Raw genomic sequence first — 12,875 nt, 5'->3', positions numbered from 1 at the left:
TTCCCACAAAGAATCAGACTTTTTCTAAATAAACATTCTTCTTTGACTCAGACAGGTGGTATTTATTTCAATACTATGTAGTGTGCCTTATCAATACAACTTTCAAGTCCCCCTTTCAAGCATATCGCCATATGTAAGCTACTCCTAGGAGAGACTTCCCATACCTGCCACTGCTAGGATTCATCTTAAAGAATAATGTTTTTTAGTCTGGCTTTCTCTTATTTCAAGGTCAGTCTGTTTTGTTTAAAAGAGAGATTGGAGCAATTTTAGAATTACGTACTTAAGAATCTCAGAAATCTCTTAGTTTCCTTAGAACAGTTGGCTTTTATAAAATACTCATATTTTAGGATTGTGGTCTTTTTGTACATTATGATGAACTGCCAAGAAGAAACCAAGCTAGCTTTGAATTTAAATTTTATCTCAATGAAAGCATCTAATCAATATGATGTTGTAGAAAGTGTATGCCATTAAATGTTTATTATTTTTTGTCTGTGTGACCCCAGCTAAAAATGGCAATAATAGAAAAGAAGTTTCCAGGATTAAAGAAGAGGATACAAATGAAAGTGCTAGATAAAATACAAAATGTTATCATGTGGGTAGTAATTTTTTTTTTTACTATTATTTATAACCCAAATTGATAATGTAAGTCATGAGATAGTATAAATCAATATATTATTGTTTCTGGATTATATTTTTGAGTCATTTTACAAATTATAAAAGGAATGGGAGCATACTTGAGAAAAAGGAAAGCTTTTTCAAAAAAATTGCAATTTGCTTTTGTGCCTAGAATGCCACCAGCACCAAGGCAGAAGCTGAAAGAACTTTTGCAGAAGTTACAGATCTGGATAATGAGGTGAACAATATGTTGAAGCAACTACAGGAAGCAGAAAAAGAGCTAAAGCGAAAACAAGATGACGCTGACCAGGACATGATGATGGCAGGGATGGTAAGAGGTTTTGGTATATTTGTTCATTGGCAGAAAGTGAACAGTGTTTAATAATAAAGATCCCCCACTTGTTAAGAAGGATCTTTTTTATATTGACTTCTGTTTTTCATCACGTTGTCTCGTCAAGAATTGGGTTAGTAGCTTACATAGAAGACAAAGAATTTGGATCTTCTGCCAGGTATTTTTGTTGCACAATTGTCGTGTCCCAAAGTTACTCAGTTAAAAGTAAAACATCGTTTTACACGTTTGACGTTTTAGGACATTAAAAAGTATGTGTTTATATTTTTCAATGGGTAATTCATAAATGTTAATAAAAAAGGAATGCAGCGAAAAGTTAATTTTTCTCCTATTCTTGTTCTCCCAGCACCTTGCTCCTTAGAGACAAAGACAGGTTTCTTGTATATAAGAAATTTTTGAAGATGGCATTGTCCACCACCCAACCAAAACATATGAAACTTACATCTAGTTTAATTTTTCACCTTTTGTGGTAATGTGTATGCAAGGTACCATTTATAACAAAATTGACTTGTTAATGGATGGCCCAAGGAAGAACTAAGGTCCATTTTTCTGTTCTATGCTATATTTTGCTTTGAAACGACTTTAATGGAGTCACAGTAGGAATATTCTTTTTCCAGTTGGGTGTAGCAATCATGGTAATGACATACATGAACTTGTTTACTTGCTCGCTTTCAGTGGCAAGGAAGAGGCCTTTGTTCACTGCTGCCAAAAAACAGAGTCCCTCAGTGTGGGTCATTTTCACCTTGGGATGGAAAAAAGAAGTACAAAGCCTGTTAATCTCAGTGAAGACTCTAGGGAAGTGATAAAAGAAACTCTCCCTGTGCAAACACCTGATTTTGTTATGCTTTTTGTAGGTGGGGGTGGGGGGTGGGTGTTGGTTTGGATTATCCTTATTTTCTCTGTCATGGTGTGGCTCAAGTAAAAATTCCCATAAAGGTGTCTGGGTGCAGTGGCTCACTCCTGTAATCCCAGCACTTTGGGAGGCCGAGGTGGGCAGATCTCCTGTGGTCAGGAGTTCGAGACCAGCCTGGCCAACATGGTGGGCGTGGTGGTAGGCGCCTGTAATCCCAGCTACAAAGGAGGCTGAGGCAGGAGAACCGTTTGAACTTGGGAGGTGGAGGTTGTGATGAGCCAAGATCACTCCACTGCACTCCAGCCTGGGCCACAGAGGAAGACTCCATCTCAAAAAAAAAAAAAAAAATTAATATAAAGTTAAAAAAATAGATATTTCTCACATATGTTGAGCATATATGGATTTCATTTTTAATATGGTTATAGAAACATTAGATTTAAAACATTGAAAAAAGAAAACAGTGTATTCTTTAGGAGCTTCAAAAAAGGATTTTGGTTTAGGTCAAAGGGTGAAAGAAGATCTTTTATTATTTTTGGTAACTTCTAAGGAAACAAACCACCCTCACATGTACTATCTCATTTGTATTTCTGTCAACTCTGAAAGGCCAACATTTGGCCAGTATTATTTGAGTCTGTAATGTATTTTTTAGCCAGAAGAATGAAGGTGTATAGCTTCATTCTTTTGAAAGAGGAGGCTGGAGACCACAGGTTAAATGCAGGGACATCGCTCTTGGCTGGCCCTGGCAGGGTCCTTTCTCCCTCGTTTTATACTCGCAGACAAGTTTGTGGATGCTTAATAAGGACAGCTGCCATTTGGACAGAGATTAATCATTTATTTTTGAAGGTTTTTTTGTCTTGTTTTCTTGTTCTTTTTTAAATCTTCACATTGTTTTGATCCCAAAATGTTTGCGTTGTCCTGACCCAAAACTAGGAAAAGCAATTATGTGGTAAGAGGCTCAAAGCCACTCACTTAAATCTCAACTAGATTTATTTGTGAGAACATCTGTTTTCTGATACTTAGATACTTCCTCTTCCATTGCTGTTTCCTATGACTCATGCACAGTTATTTGTTCAGGTTTCATGGAATTTCCCAAGTGTATTTACCTTTGTTTGGTTTTTAAAATGTAAATTATATTGCCCCAATAAACGAGTATGTGTGTCAGGGGTATTGTGGCTGGGTCATTGCATGTGGAAGGGGAGTTTACAGAAGAGCTTTACTTAACTATGAAAATTTTCAAAGAATAGGACATTTCTAATAAGTCCCTAAGAGTGTCCCAAAGGACATGTTTTGGTTCTGAAACATAGTTTCTGTAATCATTCTTAAAAAATAACTTCTTTCTGCTTAATAGGTTTTACTATGAATATACCTCCATATATTATTGAGTGAGAACGTGAGAAAAGGAGATAATTTTTGAAATACAAATATAGTGAGTTAGTGAGTGTAGGCATCGTGACTGCCTACTCGTAACTTTGATGAAGTAGAAATAATAACATCCTCAGTATGAAGATATGCAGCAGCCCCACCGGGAAAAAAAAGAAAAAAGGCAGTGAGAGATTTCAATTTCCTAAGTTAGAAAAGGGAAGAAAATCCGCAAATTTAAATTTGTTGGGTCATTGGGAAAAAAGATTTAAAGAAGATGAAAACATACAGTCAGGACTTTTTGCCTCATTTTTCCCTTACAGGCTTCACAGGCTGCTCAAGAAGCCGAGATCAATGCCAGAAAAGCCAAGAACTCTGTTACTAGCCTCCTCAGCATTATTAATGACCTCTTGGAACAGCTGGGTACGTAGCTATAGAGTCATTTTTGTCAGTCTCTGAATCTTTTGTACTGTTCTTGGGATCTGATACAGTACAGTTGACTCAAAAGCGGATGATACAGGTTTACATGAATCCCTTTTAAGTCATTAATTATTAATATTTCCTTTTGCTCTTGCTTATTTTTGAAAGCCTTATAAAATCAGTGTTTGTCTTGCACAGTAGGGTCTTTAAGAGCAACTTGCTGCTTTACCATACTGACGATTTGTCAGCTTTACATTGTGACCTGAATCATGACTTTAGGCCGTGTTAATGTGACAAGCACTTACTAGGTGCCTTCTGTGGACCTTGCCCTAAATAGAACATTGTGGTCTGAGGAGTTTCTTTTTGTATTTTGAAGATATATTGCCAGCTAGGGTGGTATTTATGGTCCAGTATCATTGTATAACTAAAGAGTGATTTTTCTTAACTCATCTTGCTGGCAGTATCTTTAAGGGATTTAAAGTAAAGAATTTCAATAGTAGAATAAAAGAACACAGGCTGGGTGTGATGGCTCACACTGGTAATCCCAGTACTTTAAGAAGCCATGGAAGGAGGATAGCTTGAGGCCAGGAGTTTGAGACCAGCCTAGGCAATATAGCGGTGGAGATCTCACCTCGTCTCTTCAAAATATTTTAAAAATTAGCTGGGTGTGGTGCTATGCGCCTGTAGTCCTAGATACTCAGGAGACTGAAGCAGGTGCGTCACTTGAGTTTGAGGTGATAGTGAGCTGTTGCGCTCCCCCCTGGACAACAGAGCGAAACCGTGTCTCAATTTAAAAAATGAAAAAGAACACTTAAAACTGGTCATGACTTTACTGCCTGGAATTGTCTTCATTTGCTAAGTAAGGACAGTCTGATGAGGGGAAAGCTTTCATGCCAAAAGAGAGAAAAACCTTGATTTTTCAAGGAAATCTGTGCCTACGGAAACCTTCTTTTAATCCCGTTTGATAGGGTGATAGGGAGCAGGCTTCATTTTGGGACAGATGCACTTTTGTCACCGGACTCCGTTATAAAGTGTCAGCACTCCAGCCAGGACTCTTTGTAGCAAGGCATTATATTTTAATTTGCTAGCATTTAAAGCCTGGTGCATTTTGTTTTGGTGGGGGGCTACAGGGGTATTTTTTTATTGGTCTCAAATGTCAAGAATAAGTTATGTACCAACAGATGGATATAAAATGAAAGTAAGCTAGAAGAGAAAGCTTTTTGTGGAACAGGTAGACTTTTAACATTAGTCTGACTCCGGTTAGTATATTTGCTTTGTTGCCTATAAGCTGTGCAAACTTGGGCAAATTATTTAACATCTGAGAATCACTGATGTAAAATGGTTTTGTGAGACTTTAATCAAGTATGCATGAAATGCTGTCCATTGTGTCTGCTTTTGTTTGTTATGGAAACGTTTCATTTCTTTCCAAAGAGCCTCTTTTTCTTGCTAAGCTTAAAGTGAAGACCGACTGAAATTATTTCAGCGTTTTACTCCTGGCCATTTTCCATAGGAAGGCTCCTAATAGTGTCTAACTCCTGAAAGCAGAAAGTGAGCTTCTAAAACTAACCCATCTTCCCTGGAATCTCTAAGAGCTGAGGGATTAGGGGTCTTAGAGATTTGTATATCTTTGCTGGCACTAAAATGACACATAGCTTACATGTATACACCTGGAAAAGGTATTAAATGTTATCAGATGACCCTCAAAACCACAAGTGAAGCTTAAGGTCTAGAACATGGTAGCTGTGCATTTAGGAAACATTCTGCAAAAGACATTGTCTCAGAAAAAAACACCCAGCTTGATATTAATTATATGCTCAGACCTATCCCTGCTGGGTTAGGTCAGCGTTTGTACTTGGTTTGCATATTTTATACCATTGTGTGACATCAACAATCTGCAAGTTACATTTGCAGGGCTGCCTGTGCAGAGTGGCAGCTGCTGGGCCTAGAGACTAGTGGAGGTACTTGTGAAGGGATCATTCTTCCTGAAGGTGTCTGTTCTCTTCTGTGTACTTTCTGACCTCCAGGGCAGCTTGACACAGTGGACCTGAATAAGCTAAACGAGATTGAAGGCACCCTAAACAAAGCCAAAGATGAAATGAAGGTCAGCGATCTTGATAGGAAAGTGTCTGACCTGGAGAATGAAGCCAAGAAGCAGGAGGCTGCCATCATGGACTATAATCGAGATATCGAGGAGATCATGAAGGACATTCGCAATCTGGAAGACATCAGGAAGACCTTACCATCTGGCTGCTTCAACACCCCGTCCATTGAAAAGCCCTAGCGTCATTAGGGCTGGAAGGCAGCATCCCTCTGACAGGGGGGCAGTTGTGAGGCCACAGAGTGCCTTAACACAAAGATTACATTTTTCAGACCCCACTCCTCTGCTGCTGTCCATCACTGTCCTTTTGAACCAGGAAAAGTCACAAAGTTTAAAGAGAAGCAAATTAAACATCCTGAATCGGGAACAAAGGGTTTTATCTAATAAAGTCTCTCTTCCACTCACGTTGCTACCTTACCCACACTTTCCCTTCTGATTTGCGTGAGGACGTGGCATCCTACATTACTGTACAGTGGCATAAGCACATCGTGTGAGCCCGTGTATGCTGGGGCAGAGCAAGTAGCCCTCCCCTGTCTCATCGATACCAGCAGAACCTCCTCAGTCTCATTACTCGTTTCTATGAAGGAAAAGTTTGGCTACTAACAGTAGCATTGTGATGGCCAGTATATCCAGTCCATGGATAAAGAAAATGCATCTGCATCTCCTGCCCCTCTTCCTTCTAAGCAAAAGGAAATAAACATCCTGTGCCAAAGGTATTGGTCATTTAGAATGTCGGTAGCCATCCATCAGTGCTTTTAGCTATTTTGAGTGTAGGACACTGAGCCATCCATGGGTCAGGATGCAATTATTTATAAAAGTCTCCAGGTGAACATGGCTGAAGAAGATTTTTCTAGTATATTAATAATTGACTAGGAAGATGAACTTTTTTCAGATCTTTGGGCAGCTGATAATTTAAATCTGGATGGGCAGCTTGCACTCACCAATAGACCAAAAGACATCTTTTAATATTCTTATAAACGGAACTTACACAGAAGAAATAGGGATATGATAACCACTAAAGTTTTGTTTTCAAAATCAAACTAATTCTTACAGCTTTTTTATTAGTTAGTCTTGGAACTAGTGTTAAGTATCTGGCAGAGAACAGTTAATCCCTAAGGTCTTGACAAAGCAGAAGAAAAACAAGCCTCCTCGTCCTAGTCTTTTCTGGCAAAGGGATAAAACTTAGATGGCAGCTTGTACTGTCAGAATCCCGTGTATCCATTTGTTCTTCTGTTGGAGAGAGATGAGACATTTGACCCTTAGCTCCAGTTTTCTTCTGATGTTTCCGTCTTCCAGAATCCCTCAAAAAACATTGTTTGCCAAATCCTGGTGGCAAATACTTGCACTCAGTATTTCACACAGCTGCCAATGCTATTGAGTTCCTGCACTTTGTGATTTAAATCCACTCTAAACCTTCCCTCTAAGTGTAGAGGGAAGACCCTTACGTGGAGTTTCCTAGTGGGCTTCTCAACTTTTGATCCTCAGCTCTGTGGTTTTAAGACCACAGTGTGACAATTCCCTGCCACACACCCCCTTCCTCCTACCAACCCGCCTTTGAGATTCATATATAGCCTTTAACACTATGCAACTTTGTACTTTGCGTAGCAGGGGCGGGGTGGGGGGAAAGAAACTATTATCTGACACACTGGTGCTATTAATTATTTCAAATTTATATTTTTGTGTGAATGTTTTGTGTTTTGTTTATCATGATTATAGAATAAGGAATTTATGTAAATATACTTGGTCCTATTTCTAGAATGGCACTCTCTGTTCACTTTGCTCAATTTTTCCTCTTCACTGGCACAGTGTATCTGAATACCTCCTTCCCTTCCATCTAGAATTCTTTGGATTGTACTTGTTCCCACTACTTTGCTCTCTGCCTTGTGTTTGCAGCATCTCCATTCTCTAAAATTAATATCATTGCTTTCCTCCACACCCAGCCACTGTAAAGAGGTAACTTGGGTCCTCTTCCATTGCAGTCCTGATGATCCTAACATGCAGCACGATGGTTTTACAATGTTCCAGAGCAGGAATGCCAGATTGACAAGCTATGGTAGGATTAGGAAAGTTTGCTGAAGAGGATCTTTGACGCCATAGTGGGACTAGCCGGGAATGAGGGAGAAATGCCCTTTCTGGCAATTATTGGAGCTGGATGGGTCAATTTTATAAGAGAGTGCATTTTGAGCACTTTTAGGGCATCAGGAACAATGCTACTGATGGGTAGACTGGGAGAGGTGGTGTAACTTAGTTCTTGATGATCCCACTTCCTGTTTCCATCTGCGTGGAATATACCAGAGTTTACCACAAGTGTTTTGACCTGATACACTCCTGAGCTTTCACTCTGCTGCTTCTCCCAGGCCTCTTTTACAATGGCAGGAGATGTGGCATGCTCTTGCCAAGTTTTCACATCATTTCCTGGCTAGTTCATGTCATTAAGTGGGTACATCCTAACATATACATTTGGTCAAGTTTGCAGAAAAGGACTGAAGATTGACTGCCAAGCTAGTTTGGGTGAAGTTCACTCCAGCAAGTCTCAGGCAACAATGGAGTGGTTTGGTTTGGTTTGGTTTCCTTTTAACTTACTTTTTGTTATTTTCTTCTCCACCTGTGTGGTATATTTTTTAAACAGAATTTTATTTTTAAAATAAAAGGTTCTTTACAAGATGATACCTTAATTACACTCCTGCAACACAGCCATTATTTTATTGTCTAGCTCCAGTTATCTGTAGTTTATGTAATGTAATTGACAGGATGGCTGCTGCAGAATGCTGGGTGACACAGGGATTGTTATACTGCTGTTTTTCCCTGAATTTTTTCCTTTGAATTCCAACTGTGGACCTTTTATATGTGCCTTCACTTTAGCTGTTTGCCTTAATCTCTACAACCTTGCTCTCCAGGGTGGTTAATAAAATGCAACACTTGGCATTTTTTATGTTTTAAGAAAAACAGTATTTTATTTATAATAAAATCTGAATATTTGTAACCCTTTATATTTGGTGTGGCCTGAGTGTGGTACTGGGGACATAAGATGTTTTAAAAGATACAATGAATGAAAAGCCATACATAATATCTTCTTTGGGTGACTTATTTTCTTGATAACAATTCAGTATACATATAGTATATGTATGTATGTACGTGTGTGTATATATATATACACACACACACATATATATATGCCTCTCTCAAGTTGGGATGCTGCAGTGTAGTCTGGGAGTTGAACTTTTTCTGTAAAGCGCTAGATAGTAAATGTTTTAGGCTTTGCAGGCCATGCACCTGTGGGCTGTAGTTTACTGGAACCCTGGTGTAGCCTCAATACTCAATAACAACTGACAGCCTGGCACAGTGGCTCACACCTGTAATCCCAACACTTTAGGAGGCTGAGGTGGGTGGATCACTTAAGGTTAGGAGCTCAAGACCAGCCTGACCAACATGGTAAAACCCAGTCTCTACTAAAAATACAAAAATTAACTGAGCATGGTGGTGCATACCTGTAATCTCAGCTACTCAGGAGGCTGAGGCAGGAGAATAGCTTGAACCCAGAAGGTGGAGTGCAGTGAGCTGAGATTGTGCCACTGCACTCCAACTAAGGCAGCAAAGCAAGACTCTGTCTAAAAAAAAAAAAAAAAAAAAAACCCAAAAAACTATTTTTAAATTTGTTGGACTTCCTAAATTAGCAGATGTATGTTAAAAGTTGTCTTTCTGTCTCTCAATACACACATGTCTAGCTTAAGGTAGTTTCTTTAGATGATGAGAAAAACCTATGATGTAATAAAAAGTAATGTGCTAAACTATCAGGCTAGAATCAGGTAATTTTACTAGAATCGGGTAATTTTACCTCACTCTTTCTGGAGGGTGGACCCATCTGAAGGGACCTGAGACCAGGTGAGGACTTTGGGAGTTACAGAGACAGCAGGAAGGCTTTGGGTCTGCAAACGCCTTCCCTTTACTCTTTGATGCCCTGTTTATTGCCCTGGGTCCCCGTGGATTCCATGCCACCTTCCCAATCTTAGGAATTGTTATAACTGTGATACCTGTAAAGAAGAACCTGGACTCCTCTCATTAGACTTCCTCGGAGAAAGCTTTAGAGGGCACTAATTACTAGTACTATTATAGCTTTCTTACATGCCCTGTTTCTAGCCTTTATTGAGGACCGTTTTCCCTCATTTGTAGGACTAATTCAGATGCAGCTGTATGTCCTTTATCATTACTGTCAGAGTGATGAGTGAGATTTTAAAATTTTGCTCCTATTCCATCATTTTCAGGACAGCAGTTTCTCGAAAGTTGCTACTAGCATAATCTGATTCAGAATATCCCCAGAGGTTTACTCCATAAATAAGTAAATGTCCTAGCCCCTTAATACACCTGAACTCATCAGCTCCACCTGCATTAAGCTCAAAATGGAATGTCTGAAGAAGACCCCAGGTACCCAGGAAGGTGAGGAGGTGGGAAAGCAGGTGGATACATTCATAATGTAAGGAAGGACAGGCCCGAGGAAAGATCAGATCTCTCCAGGCACGTAGATTATGAAAACAGAAACGAGAATTGTAAATGGCAGATAATTTTGTCTGTTCACGCTAAGCAGGTTTAAATTAATAATAAGTAGAGTAAAAAATACGAAGCGTTTTAGGAAGTTATCTGTCCAAGGCTCCACTGGGGAACTATGATCAACTATAGTGCCTTGTATTTGTATCGAGTCTCCTAGAATGACTATATTTGTTCTACGTTAGTGAATGAATTCTAAATAATAGAAATCAAATGCATAAAGAGAATTATTTTTCTTTAAATCCAATGAAAAGCCAAAAAGCCCTGACTAGGAATTCAAGTATTAGAAACATCAGCATTTCAAAAGTTACAACACCTTCATGTCCTTGCCTTAACTTCTCTCTCTGCCTTGAATGTCCTCTCCTCTGCCCAGTACAGTAAAGCCTAAGGTCAAGGTATCACCTCCTGTGTTGGAATTGGCCAGTCCTTCTTGTGTCCATCACTTCTCCCACCTTTGCTCTGTCTTCTAGAATGGCCCTTGGACACATCTTTATAGTTCAGGTGCCACTAATCTTTCCCTCCCGCTTTGCTTCCACCCCCAAAGATCGGGGTCTGTGTTATTCGTGTTATCCTTGGGGCTAGGAGACATACACTAGGCACTCAGGTTGTATGATAGTGAGAAGATAGCCTTTCTCCACCTATGCTCCCATACCTGTTACTTTTTTCCTACTGTGCACAGATAGGGAGTCTTATGGCAGTTTGTTCATGCACTCTGTCAACTCCTAACAGCGTTCTGCTCTCTCAACATTCTCACCTAAGTATGGATTGGCCTCTTGTTTGCAGGAAGATAAGCAAAGCCACAGTCTTGCATTATATGGCACAGCACACACCACGTACACTGCCATGTGGTCAACAACTGGCTAGTGCAATCTGGTCTGCAGCGCCCATTGCCCTGGCTCCCAGCCTCAGACCCACCATTCCCAATGCAGGTTTTCCACACAGTTCCTCCTGCAGCCCAGCATTAATTTCCTTTTTCTCTAATTCCTGGAAACGATCCCAGTAAATTTCAATCAACCAATTAATTTGGTGTTTTATCCTGTTTGCATGTGCACTTTAGCAAGCCTTGTAATTAATACTGGCCATAAAGTTATTATTTATGATTAACTTAGTATAGTTTGTTTATTTCTATAAAAAAGTCAAGCATCAGGTCCTTGATCAAGAATGTGACCTTCTATTACACTGTTGTTCCCATGAGTAAGTCCAACTCAATTTAAGTGATTCTCCATGAAACATGCCTGGTTTGAAGACAACCCTTCCATCTTCTCATCATTCTTTTCACCTTGGCTATTAACAAAAAAAATCACTTGAACTTCAGACCGATGCTTTTCAGGCCCATCCCATGGTATCTGCCCTAATACAGAGATCCTTTGTCATTTAGTAACTAGATGCAGCCATCAAATTTTGTCCATGTTAATTTTGTTAATGTTAAGAATTTCTAATGCAATTCCTTTCTGAATATTCAGTGCCTTCTAGGATATTCTATTCTAATTTTCCTTACACTTCTCTGTTGATCCCCGTCACTTTTTCCACAGACATTTTTTTCCTCCTAACCATGGTCTCTGTGTTGGGGTTACTGCAGAGTAAGCACAAATCAGCCATGATCTGAAATGTCTGGGAGATGTGCTGTCCTAGTGTGGATTATAAGTTCCTGGGTTGCTGAGCCAGCGTCCAAAATAAAGGCTCAGGAGGTACAGCTATGATTTCAATGATTATATGTTCAGCGTGGTCAGAGAGGTGTGTGTTACAACTTGCTGATCCTTCGTGGCTCAGACAGTCTGCTCTCGGAGCTGTCTCACTTGGACTGATACAGGAGATCAAACCTGGCCGGAGAGAGTTTTGCCTCGTTGGTTTCAGATAGCCTGCCCTCTAAGTTTCTGAAGGACTTAGGAAGGATTGGCATTATCAAGATAGCGTGTATGATTATTTTCTTTCATTTCTCCCTCATTTGAAGAGAGTCTTCATTTGGCCAAGGGGGAAATTCAAAGCATAGTTTGCTGTTCCACCACCCTTACCATTGTTTTAGCACATTGCCTTATTCTCTCTCACGATTTGGATCCATTTTCCTTTTATGAAGGAAATATACTTGTATTTTATTATAAGCTGCCTCAAATCTCTTTTTTGGAAAGAGCGAGGCAGGATTTAAACATATGAGCAACTTACGCAATATTAAGGACCCACTTAGTGGCAAAATTATTACGTGGAACGTGATTGTCCTCAAGCAACTTGGGCCACACACACCATACAGCTCACGCTCCTATCCTGCTCACATACCACACACACAGCTCACACCCCTCCCCCGCTCACACATCACACAGATCACACCCCTCCCCTGCTCACACCACACAGCTCACACCCCTCCTCCTCACACACCACACAGCTCACACCCTCTCCCCCTCACACACAGCTCACACCCCTCTCCCGCTCACACACCACACAGCTCACAACACTCTCCTCACACACCACACTCACACCCCTCTCCTCACACACCACACAGCTCACACCCCTCTCCTCCTCACACACCACACAGCTCACAACCCTCTCCTCACACACCACACAGCTCACATGTCTCTCCCCCTCACACACCACACAGCTCACACCCTCTCCCCCTCACACACCACACAGCTCACACACCTCTCCTC

The 12,875-nt window shown here is 40.2% G+C and overlaps 1 protein-coding gene and 1 long non-coding RNA gene across 2 annotated transcripts in view; one reads left to right on the top strand and one right to left on the bottom strand.

The window, feature by feature from the left end:
* LAMC1 (laminin subunit gamma 1) overlaps positions 1-8,684 on the top strand; it is a 121,666-nt gene extending 112,982 nt beyond the window's left edge. The window contains exons 26-28 of the mRNA XM_025382569.1: positions 788-946; positions 3,500-3,599; positions 5,621-8,684. Coding sequence (XP_025238354.1) covers positions 788-946; positions 3,500-3,599; positions 5,621-5,877 — 516 coding nt within the window. The 3' untranslated portion in view covers positions 5,878-8,684. The remainder of the gene's footprint in view (positions 1-787; positions 947-3,499; positions 3,600-5,620) is intronic.
* On the bottom strand, positions 1,530-4,579 carry LOC112622761. The gene is made up of 3 exons (XR_003119022.1): positions 4,228-4,579; positions 3,902-4,060; positions 1,530-1,706 (listed from the first exon to the last, which is right to left on the bottom strand). It is a non-coding gene; the product is annotated as an uncharacterized LOC112622761 (long non-coding RNA).
* Positions 8,685-12,875: the final 4,191 nt, after the last annotated feature.

The sequence above is a fragment of the Theropithecus gelada genome, chromosome 1 (assembly GCF_003255815.1).
Source record: "Theropithecus gelada isolate Dixy chromosome 1, Tgel_1.0, whole genome shotgun sequence".
Taxonomy (NCBI): Eukaryota; Metazoa; Chordata; class Mammalia; order Primates; family Cercopithecidae; genus Theropithecus; species Theropithecus gelada.
The sequence above is the reverse complement of the archived record's forward strand: the minus strand, read 5'-3'. Positions and strand labels throughout refer to the sequence as shown.